General features: G+C 30.7%; 1 protein-coding gene and 1 long non-coding RNA gene across 5 annotated transcripts; both read left to right on the plus strand.

Moving 5' to 3' along the window:
• Positions 1-1,467: 1,467 nt before the first annotated feature.
• LOC106397934 (50S ribosomal protein L13, chloroplastic-like) lies at positions 1,468-2,635 on the plus strand. The gene is made up of 2 exons (XM_013838565.3): positions 1,468-1,812; positions 2,009-2,635. The coding sequence occupies exons 1-2, from the start codon at positions 1,558-1,560 to the stop codon at positions 2,480-2,482; spliced, it is 729 nt and encodes a 242-aa protein (XP_013694019.1). The 5' UTR covers positions 1,468-1,557; the 3' UTR covers positions 2,483-2,635.
• Positions 2,636-12,011: 9,376 nt separating this feature from the next.
• Positions 12,012-14,874, plus strand: LOC125606752. Of its 4 annotated transcripts, none has more exons than XR_007338000.1 (4): positions 12,012-13,387; positions 13,492-14,010; positions 14,162-14,506; positions 14,614-14,874. It is a non-coding gene; the product is annotated as an uncharacterized LOC125606752 (long non-coding RNA). The 4 variants fall into 4 exon arrangements; XR_007337999.1 differs by having other exon boundaries at positions 12,014-13,032; positions 13,118-14,010; XR_007337998.1 differs by having other exon boundaries at positions 12,019-13,646; positions 13,831-14,010.
• Positions 14,875-18,545: the final 3,671 nt, after the last annotated feature.

The following is an 18,545-nucleotide window of genomic DNA, read 5'->3' on the forward strand; positions in this document are numbered from 1 at the left end:
CCACCTAGCTATTTCTTGAACATTGACGAGTTTAAGTTACATGGATTCCATCTATTTCACATCTATCGCCAACATCTAAGGGGTGTATCACACACAAGTAGATGATAGATTTGAATACTGTGTTGAACATGTTTCCAAATATGAAAGCAACAACCACAACTTGCAAGCTCATGACCACTAGGAACTTGGTGGAAGTGATTCCAATTATGATAAGCCAAACAAGGAGTATGATGATCCCAACTACGATGTTCACCATTTTGTGAAGCCTGTTCACTGCTGTTTGTTTTTGTGTCGTTGAGGGTCAATGCAAGAGCTCTTCTCTCTCTGAAAGCATTGACCCGTCAACAATGTTTCACTTAATATGTTAAAGCAAGCCTGAGATTTTGAACCGAACCGACTCCGCCGAACTAAATCGAATTTTTAGTTAGTTTGGTTGGAAGTTCGGCTTGATTTGGTTGGTTTTTAATAAAAAAATAGGTTTTCAGTTTGGTACATCAATAATTTTCTTCAAAAAATAAAATTATAGCTAGACCATACCAAAACCTGAACTAACCGAAATAACTGAACTAACCATATTTATCTCTAAATTTTTTTAAAAAATTAAACAAAAGTTTAAGGGAATCAAAAACTTTGGTAGGATTTTAGAAAAATTAACTAACCGAATACCGAACCAAACTTTTGTAACGCCCCGACCCGCCCACGGCTAATGGGTCACCCACGCCCGCTCTCTCGGCCCCATCCCGTCTGACGGTCGGTCCGTTAATTTTCCAAAGGCTCGAAATCATTGTTTACTGACCCTGCAATCACCACCCGACCTTTTCCCATGCTTTGGCCTCACTCGCACGCTATCGCGAATCACTTCCCGATAGGTCACCCATCCTTCCACTACTCCAGGTCAAGCACGCTTAACTCTGGAGTTCTTTCAGGATGTGTTCCGGAAAAGGTAAGTCAACTTTGGTGACATAGGTAGCCAAATCAATTCTCTTAAGCCTTTTCACATATCACAACTCGGGATGTTACAACTTTATTTCGGGCTAAATAGGAAGATTTATGTCAAACTGCACCACCCGAAAACAGAAATACCCAAACCCGAACTCTCGTGCCTATTTTAAGTTCATCGTCCAAACTTACTTACCACCCAGTTCTTGAGAGATGATTTACTGATCCGTAACGATAAAGTTTCAAAGCATAATCGCAGTTGATTTATGTTAGTGCGAGACTGTCACTGTGAGTGTTGCTTTGAGTTTCAGATAGAGAACAAGCGATTGACATACACGCGTGTGGTAATGTCAGCTGTGTATTGGATGTTACGGCCCATGGGCCATTGTTCTGGACCACAGTTTATCATAGAAATCCTATTTTTTTATCTCGTTTACATCACAATCGTATTGGGCTAGATTCGGAGCTCCAAACGAGTCGGATTCTGAACCCGTTTATATTACCTTTCTCGTCCTATAAATTATCTTATTTACACTTATTGCCACCACTGTTATTGTCTGAACTGAACCGAAGAACACAATCTTATCCATTACATCGAAAGAGCACAGAAGAACAACAATGGCGATTCTCTGTTCGTCTTCGGCAGTTATACTCCCTTCTTCTTCTTCGGTGAAAACCTCCGGATGTAACAGAAGGTCTTCGTTCTTAGGCTTCTCTCTAAATGCTATCTCAAAGCCGCCGGTTCGAGTCGCCACTAACGCGAACACGAAGAGGGGAGTGCAGGTGAAGTGCGAAGCCGAGCAGACAACTACTACTTCCCTCGTTCCTGCAAACCAACGGTGGATGTTCGACGAAGAGGAAGCAAATGGCCCTGTAACGATCTTTTTTCTCTCTATCTAGCTCGTTCTTGCTTTAGCTTCAACGCTTTTGTTATTCACATCTCTTAATCATTGTTTTGTATAAGTATATGTGCATCAGATAGTTAAAACAGATTAGAAAGTTTGATTTTTTTTTCTTCTTCTTGATTCGTAAAGTGTGAACCTTTACTTTCTTCACATTGTGTTTATAGGACATCTGGAACACAACATGGTACCCAAAGGCTTCAGACCATGTGAACACGGACAAGCCCTGGTATGTGGTCGATGCGACCGACAAGATTCTCGGAAGGTTAGCATCAACCATTGCTAATCACATCCGTGGGAAGAACCTTGCCTCCTACACTCCCAGCGTCGACATGGGAGCCTTTGTCATTGTGGTGAATGCTGAGAAAGTGGCTGTGTCTGGAAAGAAAAGGAACCAAAAGCTGTACAGGAGGCATTCAGGACGACCTGGTGGTATGACAGTGGAAACCTTTGATCAGTTGCAGCAGAGAATCCCTGAGAGAATCATTGAGCATGCTGTTCGTGGAATGCTCCCAAAGGGACGGCTTGGGAGAGCTTTGTTCAATCACCTGAAGGTGTACAAAGGGCCAGACCATCCTCATGAGGCACAGAAGCCGCTTGATCTGCCTATCAGGGACAAGAGAATACAGCTGCAGAAATAGATAACACCATGGAGTATATCTACTAAGCTCCAGTTTTTTACTCCTCGGGTTTGTGTAGTTTCTTCATCTCAAAACCAGAGGGGAGACTTTGAAGATTCTTGATTCTGTTGCCTGCAACTATCAACTCTATGCTATAAAGTTTTTTAGTGTGAATTTTTTTTTTGCTGCTAACTATCTTAATGATATAATTTGGCTACCGCAACATCATAAGCCACTATCTTGGATGGTACTAGAGTAAGAGTCTCGAACTCTCCAGGAGATTACTGGACTGATAGCTTCTTTTCTTATGCATAAGCATTTGCAATTACAGAGATTCATTATATATAGAAAATAAATTCCTAAGATTATTGAAGAAAAATGACAAATCTCCCTGGTTCTCTAGGCCCTTCTGTTTCAAGTATTATCTCATGTATATGTAACGAATTAAGAATGACTGATCAAAGTCCATTGTGCATATAACCTGCACCAAAATCCATGATAAAGCATCAAATTCCTAAAATATATTGGCCAGAATAACATTAAAATCCTTGTCAATGAGATCACAACAGAGTTATTAAGTAAAACCCACTCATCTACTTATATTGTATATCCATATGTATTTTTTTTTTTTTTTTTTGACAGCAAAAACTATTTACAGACTCAACTTGACTCTGTAAACCAAATCGGTAACTCCACATCCATGTGAACGACGAAAGACGGTTGTTTCCTAGCACTGCGTGCTAAGCTATCCGCCTGTAGGTTCTCCATCCGTGGTACATGAATGATGTTTGAGTTGAAGAAACTTCTTTTTAAAAGCTTAATGTCTTCCAGATAGCTTTCAAATGCTGGCCATTCTTCTGGTTCCGAAACCATCTTCACCAATTGAGAACAATCCGTTGCAAACGTCACATGAAACTGTCTTAAATTCTTCATACATTCCATTGCCCAAATTAAGGCTTCCACCTCCGAATGAAGAGGTGATACACATGCCCTTACATTCCTTGTCCCTAATAAACCATCAAAACCCGGTAAAGTGTTATACCATCCTTGCCCTGAAAATAAATCCTTATCTTTCCATGATCCATCTATGAAACACCATCTTCCTGACGTCGCTAATGTGGAAGTGATCTGTACCTGATTCCCCCTCCGTGGATTATTTACTACATGTGCCTCAGCCCAGAGTGATATTCATATGTACATTCTTGTTAAAGATTTGTATGATCTAATAAGCGGCCAATACAAAAAATCATTTTACTAAATTGGTTGAAACCAGTAGATCATATATACAAGAAATTTTGACATATGAAAAAAAGAAAAAAAAACTAATGGTCTTGTCCACATAGAAACAGTAGAGATAACTTTAGCGAAACATTAACAATACCATGATATTAGAGTCTAAGGTAAATAACTAGACGTTCATTCATATATATGTATATTAGTAGGTGGACTTCAAAAAGTTTTTATGATACCATAACACTTCTCATAATTAAAAAAAAAATATTGTCAATTGTGTTCATTATTAGCTTTGTGAAGCCACGATGAACAAGTTAAAAGCAAAATGCAAACCAAAACAACCTAAAACCCTAAGAACAGCATTAATGGGGGTGCTTAGAGAGGGAGCTTAGCAAAAAATCTATACTATACTAAAAGGAGGATATAAGCTCCTCTTAGAGTACTGTTCACGTAAGTACAAAAAATCGTCCAATCAGACCGTCCGAAGTTGCCAGATCATTTCATTTATGTTTTCGTAAAAAATGAAAAAACAATGCAAATGAAAGGATCGAACCCGGGTTAGTATGACATAAATATAGGTCAGATACCACTAAGCCATTGAAACTTTCTTGGACACATATACAAGAATCACTAAATATGTAATCATAAACTCTTATGTACATTTACAATAATATGAATTCAACTTTCAAGACTCCGATACTTTATTTTGTAAAAAAAAATAAGTAAGTGACTAAGCTAATATATTCTTTGAAAGTGTGAGAACATTGACAAATATGAAAAATCATAGATTTTTGTTTTTGTGACAAAGTTAAGAATTTTGTAAAAGTAAGTTTAACATATAAATTTTCGTGACAAATATGAAAAAGCATAGATTCTTGTACAATTTTGACAAAACAATTCAAAACATAGTTCTCTAATGTGTTAATAAAATATTATTTAAGGGTGCAATAATTAAATATATCAATTCAATAAATTATATAATTTATAAACAAAACAATAACACAACAAATTTTGAAACATTTGTTTAACCTATTGATTTTTTTTCATGAGAATCCAACTAAACAAGATAAAAAACAATTAGATTTATTTAGTTACCATTTTATTCAATTTTGAATAATTTCAAATTGTAATAATGTATCTTTTTGAAGTTACAAAAAAATAATGTTCTTTCTTTGTTACACTAGCATTATATATAGATTTCATATACACAAATAAATATAATATAACAACATAAGCTTGTTTTCCCCGATTCATATGAAAGCTTTTTAAGTTATCCACCAAAGCAAATTAATTAAATCAATCAAATTATTAGAATACAACAAATTAATACATAATTTTATTTTAAATTAAATTATTTAAAAAATATATTTTCATTAAAAACAAAATACTAAATAAGTAAAACTGATTTGATGGTAATTTTTATGACATATATATTATGTGAAAGAAATATAAGCTTAATATGGAAAAAAATCTTAAATACAAAAAAACTCTAAAATTAACAAAAAAACTAATAAAAATTAAACTATGATATCAATTGAAAGCTTTTTAGACAATATTAATAAAATATTCAAGCAATAATTAGATAAATTTGATTTTTTTTCAGTCAAAAGTTTATTATTAATTAGCCTCAATTATTTCAAGATGTTTAAGAAATGATTGACTTAAATGATATATGAACTATGAATAGTAGTACTTTGTAAAGCTGACTTATATAACACATCTGCACATCATTTCCAGTCTTTTTGATGCCTAAATTCAATTTCTCCAGAGCAGTTATTCCACAAAGATATCGTATGAGATATTGTTTTGATATTCAGATTTGTTTCTTGACTGTTAAGAAGATTGATAACTGTAAAAATTTCTCTTTCGAATATTATATGTCTATAACCGAATCCCCAACATGAGACAACTTTGTTTAAAAAGTAAATATTTTTGTTTTTCTTATATTATATAATAAATATATATTATTTACTGATATTAAAAATATAGTTATTCATCTATCACAAATATCTATGCCAATATGTGAATCAAGTACAACAATTAAACAACATAATGATTTCCACAAAGAAAATTTAAAAAATATATTTATGTTAGGTAGTCTTATTTTATATTCTTTAAATAATGTAATACAATATTATGCATTATTTTTTTAGAATTGAGAAATACATATATATTAGTTAGACAAATTAAGCGATAATTAGATAAATTTGATTTTTTTTGCCAGCCAAAAGTTTATTATTAATTAGCATCAGTTATTTCAAGATGTTTAAGAAAGGATGGACAAAAAAATAGGATTGACATAAATGATATATGAACTATGAATAGTATTTTGTAAAGCTGACTTAGATAACACATCTGCACATCCATTTCCAGTCTTTTTTTATGCATAAATTCAATTTCTTCAGAGCAGTTATTCCACAAAGAGATCGTATGAGATATTGTTTTGATATTCAGATTTGTTTCTTAACTATTAAGAATATTGATAACTGTAAAAATGTCTCATTCGAATATGATATGTCTATAACCGAGTCCCCAACATAAGACAAGTTTGTTTTAAAAGTAAATAATTTTTTATATATTATATAATAAATATATATTATTTATTGATAATAAAATTATAGTTATTCATCTATCACAAATAACTATGCAAATATGTGAATCAAGTACAACAATCAAACAACATAATGATTTCCACAAAGAAAATTTAAAAAAAATATATTTATGTTATGTAGTTTTATTTTATATTCTTTAAATAATATAATACAATATTATACATTATTTTTTTAGAATTGAGAAATACATATAATATTTTATCCGCGCGTAGCGCGGTTAAAAATCTAGTTAATATAATAGTGGGTAGGATCCACTCAAAAATTAAGCACCTATGCTTCTACTGCCTAATTAAGCACCGGTGTTAACCCTGTTTCGCGGATCCCACTGACACGTGGCTGCCGCGATTGGTTCGTTTTTAATTTTTTTTTTAAATCAGAGAAAAAAAAAATTAAGCACTCCAATTTGAGTGCTAGGGTTAATGGTGCTCTAAACGGGATTAATATAGATAGAAATCAAAATACCAAAAACATAAAAGTCAAAGAATGAATCGAAAACGTAAGAGATAAATTCGGTGACTGAAGGATTAGAAAAGGGATTAAGTTTTAGTTTGACCTATTGAAAGCTTTAAAGAATAACTAAAAGTTGATAAAAAGGGGTGGGATAACAAAAGAAAGACAAACATGGTGATAAGAGAAAAAACTTGGGATAAAACCTAAACCCGCGAATTCTAAGTTCGAATTTTACCATGAATTATTAACGTTTTGGGTAAACAAACATAGTCATGTCTAGGCTTTATTAAAAAAAACCCTGGAAAAAAAAAACAAAAACAAAGACATCTAGATGTATATTAGGTAGGTCCTCAGAAGAGAAGAAGATCTTTCCACCTAGTTAGGATTTTTTTTATCTGCAGGAGGAGGATGAAGCATATAAATATCGAGACTGTTTTTATTGCTATTCCAGAAGAGTCCAATCTTTTGTCCTTCCTTCCAACCTCTCCTATTGACAAATTCTCTAATCCATCCACCGTTTAAAACATAGCTTCCTGTTGTGTTTACCATTCTCTTTAGAACAAGCACATGCTCAGTGTCTGAGTTGCGGTCGCACACTCTAATCATGACTCCTTCGCCTGCTTGGATTGCTATATTGTTTTCTTCAGACAGATGACTCAAGATGTGGTTCTCGGCGTCGCTTCTTTGCAGCATAAGTCGGCTTTGACTACCGACATCACTTGCAGATAGTGTCTTCACGAAGGTATACGGGGGCATGTTGAGATCGAAATCCATAAAAACGCTCGTTGGCTTCTCTTCTTTTTTTTCTTTGTTTGAGAAGAAAAGTGTGTGTTGAGAGTTGTTTATAAAGAGATATGTAAACCCTTAACTGATTTCTAACAGGAGTGTACGTCCACTTCCTATCATGAATTGGTTTTATATATATAGATTTACATGGCAAAATCCTTAACTATAAATTTATTTATATGACGGTTTGGCTTTTTAATGCATTTTTTTCCTTTTTTGAGCAGCGTTGCATTTTTTTTAAATGATAATTCTCGTTATAAAAAATCAAGTAATCTTTATTTGGATAACTATGTGTTTTGTCCGCGATGCGGGCTTAAACATTTTCATAATTTTTGAAAAGTTTTTTGTACATGATATTCATTATACTAAAATAAATCTTAAAATAACTTAATATTATATAATTAAAAAAATTATTTGATTAATATTTAATTATATAATTTATGTTTTAACTTTTTACTAAAATACTTTTTCAGATAACAATACAATATATATATAGAAATTATATTTTTTAATTATATTTTTATATTTTGGATAATTCAATATTCTATTTTAATTATATAATTAAGAATTTATTTGATTAATATTTAGTTATATAATTCATGTTTTTAACTTTTTATATATAATTCATGTTTTTAACTTTTTACTAAAAGACTTTTTCAGATAACAATATAATATATACAAAAATTATCTCTTTTTAAAATTATATTATCAGATTTTGGATAATTCTTACTATTATTAATTTTAATCAATTATCTAATCAAATAAATTAAAATTTCGTTTTTATTTTTTTAATTTAGTTGTACATTTTATTCATTAAGGGTACAAACGATATTAACCATTCTAACGATATTAACGTGGGAGCTCGATTCTAAAATTTTACTTCGCAAATAATAGTATAGATAGATAGATAGATGAAATTATTATTATTATTGGAGAAATTAGGTGAAATCAATTAAAACTTAAGCATCTAATATTTATATCTATATGTTGAATCGTAAAGTCCAATCATACAGATACAGAAGAACTCACGTTGGTTATTTGTTTGTTTTTCATATGCTATTTTTCCTTTTTTGAACAACGTCGCAATTTTTCCCTTATATCTGTTTCACTAGTAACAAAAAAACAAGTATACTCATGCATGGCTTTTAGGCTTTTAGCAAAGAGTTAATAAACGAGAGTTCTAGGTAGGTGTGTCCAATCTGGATATAGGTTCGTTTCCGTTTGGTTTTTCAGTTTTTTGGTAATTCAGTTTATAAGAAATAGGTACCATGTTATAACCATATCAAATTTGGTTTGGTTCGGTTTAGATATTGTCGGTTTTTGGTTTATTCAGTTTTATACCAAAAAATCGTAAATATATTTATCTTTTATAAGATTTTGTGAATTTTACTTTATATGATAAGATATCAGCTTTATAACATGAAGATATTTCAGTTTTTAAATAGAATATGTTTTCTTTTTTTCTTTAACTATTTAAAATGATTAGTAAAAATATTAAGTTAATAATAATAATAGTTTTTATAGAATAATAATGAGAAAAATTAGTAATCCATAATATTATTAAATAACTAAATATTAGCACACATATTGTCAACAAAAAGTAAAAAATTATTTTATGTTTAATTTCATAAAAATTTAAAATAAATTAATTTTAACAAAAAATAAAATATTAAATTACTGAAATCAAAATTTTAAGTATGAAGATCATATCTATAAAATAAATTTTATGTATATATCGTTAATTATATTATATGATCTACATATAATTATGCTACTATATTTTAATTGATTGGTTTATTCGGTTTGATAGGTTTATATACCAAACTATTTTCATATTCTGAGGTTTCTTAAAAACAATATCCATTTGGTATATTCCGTATTACCATATTCTGAATATTCGGCATTACTAAATACAAACCACTTTTTCTATTTCGGTTTGGTACGGTTTTAATTGGTTTGGTTAAACCAGATTGAACAGCCCTAGTTCTAGGTTGAGAAGTTAATGTCTCTTACTATACAATCCTTTTCTGACTGAAAATAGTAACTGAGGTAGTCTGGGATGAGACAGACACAAACGCAAATAAGAAAGAAGAGAATGATCTAGTAGGAAGTTAAATGATGGCCAAAGCGTAAAGGCTATGTTACTTGAGATGACCTAGCCAATGTTGTAATAACTATCTAACAATCTTAAATGTCCATTCCTAATTGGTGAGGGCGGTTGCTCAGAAAGAATATTTATTTATCTATCTATTTATCTATATATCTTATATATTAAAAGAGAAGTCACAATTTTTTTCATATGTGAATTTTTAAATTGGACATTCTCCTAGATAATTACTTTAATGAAATTTTCTATTTGCATAGTAATTGTGGTTACATTTTAGTCTTTTCTTTTCCTAAATAACTAAGTAAATGTATGGTTAATGAGATCTTTTCCTGATTTCCTTCCTAAACATATGCTTCTTTTTTTTAACATGTGATATTTTTCTAATTTAATTTCAGCTATTTAATTAAAAAGGAACATTAGAAACCGTATTCTTTCATCTAGAGTTCAAGAGAGCTATAATACACATTATTCATATAGACATGATTTTAATATCTTCATTTTTTATTTGAAATACAAATAAATATTTTTAAGAAAATTCTATCAAAATACTTTTAAAAAGAATTCAGAATCATTTAAAATTTTACTTAAAATAAGTACTTAGTTCAAATTTTTACATATAATAAACTTTAATTAGAAATTAAAATTTAATTTAGTTTTCATTTATTAGCAAAAAATTAAAATTATATAAAATATTATTAAATATATTTTAATGGTAATGAAAATTTAAATGATTAATTTTCTAAAATACATTTTGCAAAGATTTTAAAAATTATTTTATTAGATAGATCCATTTCTATTTCCAATTAAAAAATAAAAACTATTTTGCCCAAATTAGTGTATTTCAAGTAATTTCTCAAATAAGATCACTACTACAAAATTATTTTGAAGTACAATATATTGTAGCTAATTTTTCTTAAAAAATATTGTTTTTACCAGTATCTCAAAAAACAGTTATTGAAGTTAAATTAAATTGGATCTACATAAAAAAAAGCATTTTTCATAAAAAATATATTATGTATAATAGTATTGCACCATAATAATATAAAATAGTATTGTTACATAATAATTTTTACATAAATAAAAAATTTACAAAATTTATAGTAATAATATATAAGTCACATAAACATAGGTATTATAGAAATATAACACTAAATTACACCAAGTTTTTGATAAATTTGTTATATAAATTTAAAATATTTTAGCTTAGAAAGGAAAAAAACCCGCACGGATGTGCGGGTCAAGATCTTGTATTCTATTAAAACTGAAGTACAAAACAATACTTTTCTATTTTTAATTGATTTATTATATATTTTTATTCCATTTTTAATTAATTCTAACCACTTCATTTATTATATTTTCTAAATAAATCGACATTGTTTATTACAGAAGTTCAAAATAGATATCTTTTTTTTATTGATAATCGTTTGTATCCGGCGACTGAGGTCAACCAACTAATCCCACAAGTCCCGCAACAGCTACATATTCTTACCATTTAAGACAGCTCGGATGGCCAATGGGAATCAAACTGTGTGTACTCTTACATTTCTTTTCTCACTCTTTTAACTACTTCATTAATTATCTTTATTATAATATTTCAACAGCATTTGTTTTACATATTAACAATAATAATTTGACATATTTGAATGAAATTGCTTTATTTGTGACAAGAATTCAAAATGGTTGACAAAGAGTTCTTTTTATTTGCTTACATAATCAATTAGGTATGGACATTCGAGTAACATGTTCAACTACGAGTTTTCTTTTGAGTATCGGGTTTTTTGGGTTTTGAAATTAGTCTTCATTCGGGTTTTATGGGTTTAGAGTCGGGTCTTCCCAAGTCCGGATGGATTTGGTTTTGATGTATAGAAACCTAAAAATATCCAAAAACTAATGTATTTGAAACATGTTAGGATATTTGTACCAAAAGTAACCATATTAATTTAAAAATATCAAATAACCAAAAGTAACTATATTACCCGATTTGCTACCGAGTATCGTCATAATATCAGCCAATTTCATTCTTTTACCTAGTTCAGGAAGAATTTGCAAATTAATAAAACCCGGCGGTCAGATTTTCCATCTCTAAGGAATACCACTTTGATCTCCTTCGGATTCGATTCTGATGTATAGGAACCTAAAAATATTTAAATTATACAATTAATTATATGATGACACATATAAAATATATAGTATTAATCATGAAAACAAAATACCAATTATATAAAAAAAAGTTAAAGTTATAACACCCACACGAGAATGCGAATCAATCTCTAGTTTATTTTAAAAGTCATACAAAGGAAATCTATACTATATTAAAAGGGTTATATGAGGAGTAGGGAGGCTATCCACGTCAGACTAAAAATTCTACCAATCAAATGCTTCTAATTTACCACGTCACTTACTCAACACAAAAACTGTCGATATGTTTCGTCTTCTCCACTTCTCCATTTTCTTTGAGCGTTGCCGATTCTTTCACCTCTCTTTCTTTTCCTCTTATTTAATAAAACCTTTCACCAGTGAATCCAGAACAACTCGATTTACACAAATGAGGTTTATCTGATGAGTCTGGTTACCTGGTGTTCCCGATCACGACGCCATCGATAACCGGACGTAACCGGAGGACGAGGAGGGTTGGAGATTAATAGCAGAAACGAAATCGAAGATGAGGATGAACACGATGAGGAGGAAGAGGAGGAGGAAGAAGATCGAGGGGAGGTGTTCCCGATCACGACGCGATCGAGAACCGGATTCTCGATTGGGCCGAGATTCTAATGGCAATCAAGGATAATTCAGGAAACGCGGCTGATTACGTCGACAACGGAGCTGGTTAGGAGGCGCTGCTCCAGAATTTAGCGGAAGGAGACGGTGGCGAAGGTGGTGGGAGGAGAAGAGCACCGCTGGCTGCTAAATCGACGATTGAGGCGTTGGAGACTTTCGAGGTTTGTTCTGATGAAGATGATGAAGGTTGTTGTTTTCGCTGTGTGTAAACATGGGATGGTGATTGGTGAAACCGTTAAGAAGTTACCCTGTGGGCATTGTTACCATGGTAATTGTATGTTAAATATCTAATTGATGTTCTCTCCTCTGAACTCTCTGATGGTTTCATGGTAAAACTATTTGATTCAAATTAAGCACTAAGATTAGAGCGTTTTGTTTTGTCTCTGAACATGAAAATAAAAATCTGATTTGTTAGCAGAAAGCCGTGATTTTGTGCACTTATGATTCAGCAGAGAGAGTCGGAAGGCTTGCTAACAAGGTTTAATGGGGAAAGTCAAACCTAAAAAAATGAAGGTTTTCGTAGGGGTCTCTTGCACAACTTCTCTGAACCATTTGGTTGTTGTGAGGAAACTTATTGTTCTCTCCTTAAAAATATTGCTTCCTCAGTGCGTTTTCCTCTTCCAAAGGTTTTTGTTTTTGTTATCATACATTTTCACTTTTAATATTGTTATCATTTTTGAGTTTGAGCAGGCTCAAGTATGATAATATGAAACTGAGGAGACTTCATGATAAAATCCACCAAAAAGAGAAAAGAGGAACATAGCAGACGTGTAAAAAAAAAGACATTTGATAAAAGATAAAAATGCTTCCCTTAATTCATCACCTCAAGGATCAGACTGTTGCAAAATATATCAGGATCGCATTGCACTGTTTATCATCTTTTATTGTTCCTGCTCATGTCTTTTTTCTTTACAGGAAGATATTGCCCTTGGAGAATTGTATACTTTTAGTAAACTCTAAGTATGCTTTAAGATTTTCAGGTCTTTTAGTCTGCAAAAGATAGGATCCCTACGTTTAACCTTTTATTAACAATCTTATGTTAAAACCCTTGATTTTTGTGGCAGCTTTCAGTATGTTTCTGGAAGTAAGCACAATTCTTCATCACTCTGATGTATTTTGGGTCCGTTGTTCCACGTCTCTAGACTTATGTTACATAAGAAAAGACCTAAAACTCAATCTTCACTGGTGGTTCTGATGAGATGATGTTAACTCAAATATTGTAAGTTAGCAGTGTAACTGTACGCACGGACGTTGCTTGAAACTGCAAGTCTTCCCATTCATCTTTACGGTTACTCAAGCTATTGCATGTTCATATTTTCTCTTTACCTGCTGTCGTTCCTATAGTTTCTGGTTCGACTTTACTTTGAACCTCTGTAAACTTACACTCTCATGTATCTTTTCAGTTACGGTGAAAGTTTTGTGTTCGGAACATATTGTGATGGTTGTAACTGTGTCAATCGTTCAAACAACGTTGACAATGAACCTGAAAGATTGAGATATTGAAGCAACTCTGTAATGGAATCTAAATGCGTTCAGGTCGAAAATTGCTAGCAGTCCGTCCACATGGGGTTAAAGATAAAAGAGTACGTGGTTTGAGGATTAGCAGTGCTACTGATTTAAAAAAAAAAAGCATTTACATTTTCAATATTGTTGGAAGACTTCTGTGAACTTATGTTAGATTGCTGGGGAGTTCTTTTAGCTTCTAAGGTACAATGAGAGATTTTTCTTTTGTAGGAGGATATTGGTGAAGTTGTGTTGTCACTGTAAGAAATCAGGATGTTTTAAGAAGTATTGTGAGTACTTTCAAGCAAACATTTTTTGTTCTGGGAACTGCTAATGCTTGGACTGCAAAAACTTTGAAGGAAGTGAGCAGAGAAAAGCTCTGTTTCATGGTGAAAATGCCAACAATGTGGCTTACCTCCACCAATGAAACCATTACTGGAGCTGTCGGCCCACTGGCTTTGCTCCTTTGACACCCAAGTGAAAGTTTATAGCGACTCCAAGAATCTAATCACGAAAAGCTACTTTACCTGATTTTGAGGTTCAACTTTATCAGCATTTAAGTCGGCTTTCTGCTCAGTAATCTTCTTCTTCTTCTTCCTCTAGATTGATTTGACTGGTTCATTAGTCTTTTCTTATCTCTTGATTTATAAATTGGATTATACGATAAAGAGGTTTACTTTCAGGTGCAGTGTATCTTCTGGAACATGGCAAATAAGCATGGAATGTTGTTTCATCCTCCCGAATCTTCAGTCAGAATTTTATTCTGTTCTTCAATCCCTAAGGTCTCATCCTGATAAAGTTGTGAATGTAATTGCTCGACCAGATGGGACCTCGAAACATTTCTCTATTCCCTACATAATTTCCTGTTAAAATAGTAACGATTCTATCAGTAATATGCATTTGGCTTATTTTTGGTTTATAATTTCATGGATATGTTTTGCTCATTGCTGATGTCCAAAAAGAGGAAGCTTATGCTATTGTCTCTCACAATATTGGTCAACTTCTTTTTCTGTTAGAGACACAAATGATTGTACAAGAGAAACAGAGAAAATATCATGCTAGGAGAGCTTTATGGCTACTCTGAACTACATCCACAGTACGGCCTAAGTCAGCCTCAGAAGTTATACTGACGGGTTCTTTTGATGGTTGATCAACCCAGGACAGTTCAACAAAAAAAAATGTTTCACATCTACTCGTGTTTTATAATTTAACAAACAGAGTAAAATGAAGAAAGCACAAAACGGAGTCTTCAGATGCTTTGGTTGTGAGCCAACAGAGAAGATAGTGTACCATTATGCAAGTTGAATCAACAAGCTCAACCTGTGAAAGTTTATATATAACGAGATTATCTTTTCTGTTTGAACAAAAGAAGATTAGTATTTTTTTGTTCAAATGATTATCTTTTCTTAAATGTGTAATTATGGTGGACACACTGATTTCTATGTCTTTGCTATAAAGTTATATTTTGATCTATTCCATGCATACCATTTGGTTCAGATTGGAGAGCCCTTGGAAACTTAAAAAATAAGAAAATCGATGGCACTAGAAATTTTGAAAAATGATTAAAAACAATAAATAACACAACTTGGTTAAATATGTATATGGTTTTTGACATAAGTTCATAATGAATGTTTACTTCTAAAATGATTACGTAGTTTGGTTGTTAAAAGCGATGGTCCGCGGCTAGCATTGTTTGGAAAACCAAACCTACCGGTTGAAATGTGACTCACTCTTCTAACCGGAATTAGACTGTGCTAAAAATCGGCAAATTCGCTTAAAACTTGGTCACACTCACTAAACTAATGATGCAGATCGATATTAAATTCGTTGCTTTAAAAAAAATCAAGTTAAAAATAATTGTACGTTTTAACAAGATTGCATTAAAAAATCTATATTAGCTTTTAATATCTATCTAAATAAATTAGTTTTCAATATATTTTATATTATTTAGAACTTTTCATTTTATTTTCATATCATTTTTAGATTCTAACAAAAATATAAAGTTATACAAAAAAATAATTTTATAATTATACATATATATATAGTTACTTAAATTTAAATTATATTAAATTTTAAAATCCGACAGAACCGGTCAGACCATTGACCCAACTAAAATACTGAACCAATATCCGATCCGGTTCCCAAAATATTGGTGGCAAGGATAAAATTAATATCGTCCACTTTATGAATAATTAAAATAAAAAAATTTATTGATAACAACAAAATATAACCAATCTTAAATTTATATTAATATGTTAAATTTATATAAAGTCAATTCATATGTATACTTAGTTTTGTTAGTTAGATATACCCTAAATGTTTTTCAGATTATGATAGTGATTATTTTCTTCCAACATTTTGAAAATGGAAAATATAAAACAATAACTGAAAAAAATTACACTAATTATTATGTAAATTATTTATACCAAAATAAAATGAACGTTTTGATAAAAAAAATATAATTACATTATTTTATAAAACGTTTGTGCATTATTAATAGTATTTATCAAACAACCACTTGGTTAACTACAATGATTTTATCATTCATTATTTTTTTCTATTTAGTCTAACATTCTATTTCTTTTGTTTTCAACTATAAGTTTTGTTAAACAATACAAATATATGTAAAAAATGATTGGAAACTTTTTTTTAGCCGGATTTAAACTGTGCTAAAAACCGGCAAATTCGCTTAAAACTTGGTCACACTCACTAAACCAATGATGCAGATCGATATTAAATTCGTTGCTTTAAAAAAATTCAATTTAAAAATAATTGTATGTTTTAACAAGATTACATTAATAAAAAAAATCTATATTAGCTTTTAATATCTATCTAAATAAATTAGTTTTCAATATATTTTATATTATTTAGAACGTTTCATTTTATTTTCATATCATTTTTAGATTCTAACAAAAATATAAGTTCTAAAAATAATAATTTTATAATTATAAATATATATAGTTACTTAAACTTAAATTATATTAAATTTTAAAATCCGGCAGAACCGGTCCGACTATTGACTCAATTAAAATACCGAGCCAATATCCGATCCAGTTTCCAAAATATTGATGGGATAAAATTAATATCGTCCACTTTATAAATAATTTAAAAAAATCTTTATTGATAACAACAAAATATATACAATCTTAAATTTATATTAATATGTTAAATTTACATAAAATTCAATTCATATGTATAGTTAGTTTTGTTAGTTAGATATACCCTAAATGTTTTTCAGATTATGATAGTGATTATTTTCTTCCAACATTTTGAGAATGGAAAATATAAAACAACAACTGAAAATAATACAATTATTTATACCAAAATAAAATGATTTTTTTTGTTAAAAAAATTATAAAAACATTATTTTGTAAAACTTTTGTTCATTACTAATAGTACTTATCAAACAACCACTTGGTTAACTACAATGATTCTATCAATCACTATTTTTTCTATTTACTCTAACATTCTTTTTTTTTCAACTATAAGTTTTGTTAAACAATAAAAATATATGTAAAAAAATGATCGGAAACTTTGTTTTAGCCATTATCCGCGCGTAGCGCGGAAAAAAAATCTAGTAGTACTAATAATAACTAGCCAGAGTTCTAAATTTTTAATAAAGTCAAAAACATAGCTCTATTTTCATCTTGCGAAACAATAGACCCTTACTTTTTGACCGGATTCAAATTCAACCGATAGATTTACCCCTTACACCAAACCTACCTCTTACCATCATCATACTATCATTATTTGGTTACGCCTAATTTGACTTACTATAACAACTATATTAGAGTTTGATCCGTACATCCGTACAGCTGTATTTGTTATTTTATAAATGTATAATTTTGATAAATGTTTTAAATATATATGATTTATATTTTAGTGTTATACTAGATTTTGACCCGCATGTCCATGCAGATATTTTCTTTAACTTTTATATCGTCCACAACCATACTCTGTATCCAGCTGCTACGGTATTCAGGATAATAGATCGAGAAGTGAGGAACATAATTCTAAGAAGACGAGGCAGGAGGAAGTTTACTTCTCTCTTGTCAATTTGGCTAGCCTAAGTATGTATAGCGTTTACCTATTTAACTTGTTTTCACTTTAATGCTTCCTTGTTTTATTCTTTTTGCTTGGAAGTATTGACTGTAGGATTGCAACTCTTGCAAACTCCTTTTTTTCATTTCTAATGATATTAACATTTTAGAAGAAAAAAAATTAGCACTGATGGTTTATTATGAACATATATTTTCATTTGTTACTAGTTAGATATTATATATGACTCTTTGCAAAATTTGATAATATTTTCCTATTATGTAGTTTTCTTGTAAGGAACATGTCTCGCATAGAGTACCAAAGTAACATGTTTCGCATTGATACAAAAAGCTTACAGTCAAAACTTCAAAATACACTACCTAAAACGTCAGCCTCTTACAAATATTACTCCAGCCTCCATCTATATAAGTAGCTTAACTATCAAGACTTCAAAAACAACATCTCACACATTCTTAAAACAAATAATAATAACTAGAATTTGGTTGAAAAGGTCGCTATGCTTCCAAAACATGAAGTTCACAGGAGTAGTATGCATCGCGTTTGTGATAGTCCTTGT

Source organism: Brassica napus, unplaced genomic scaffold, assembly GCF_020379485.1.
Source record: "Brassica napus cultivar Da-Ae unplaced genomic scaffold, Da-Ae ScsIHWf_962;HRSCAF=1359, whole genome shotgun sequence".
NCBI lineage: Eukaryota > Viridiplantae > Streptophyta > Magnoliopsida > Brassicales > Brassicaceae > Brassica > Brassica napus.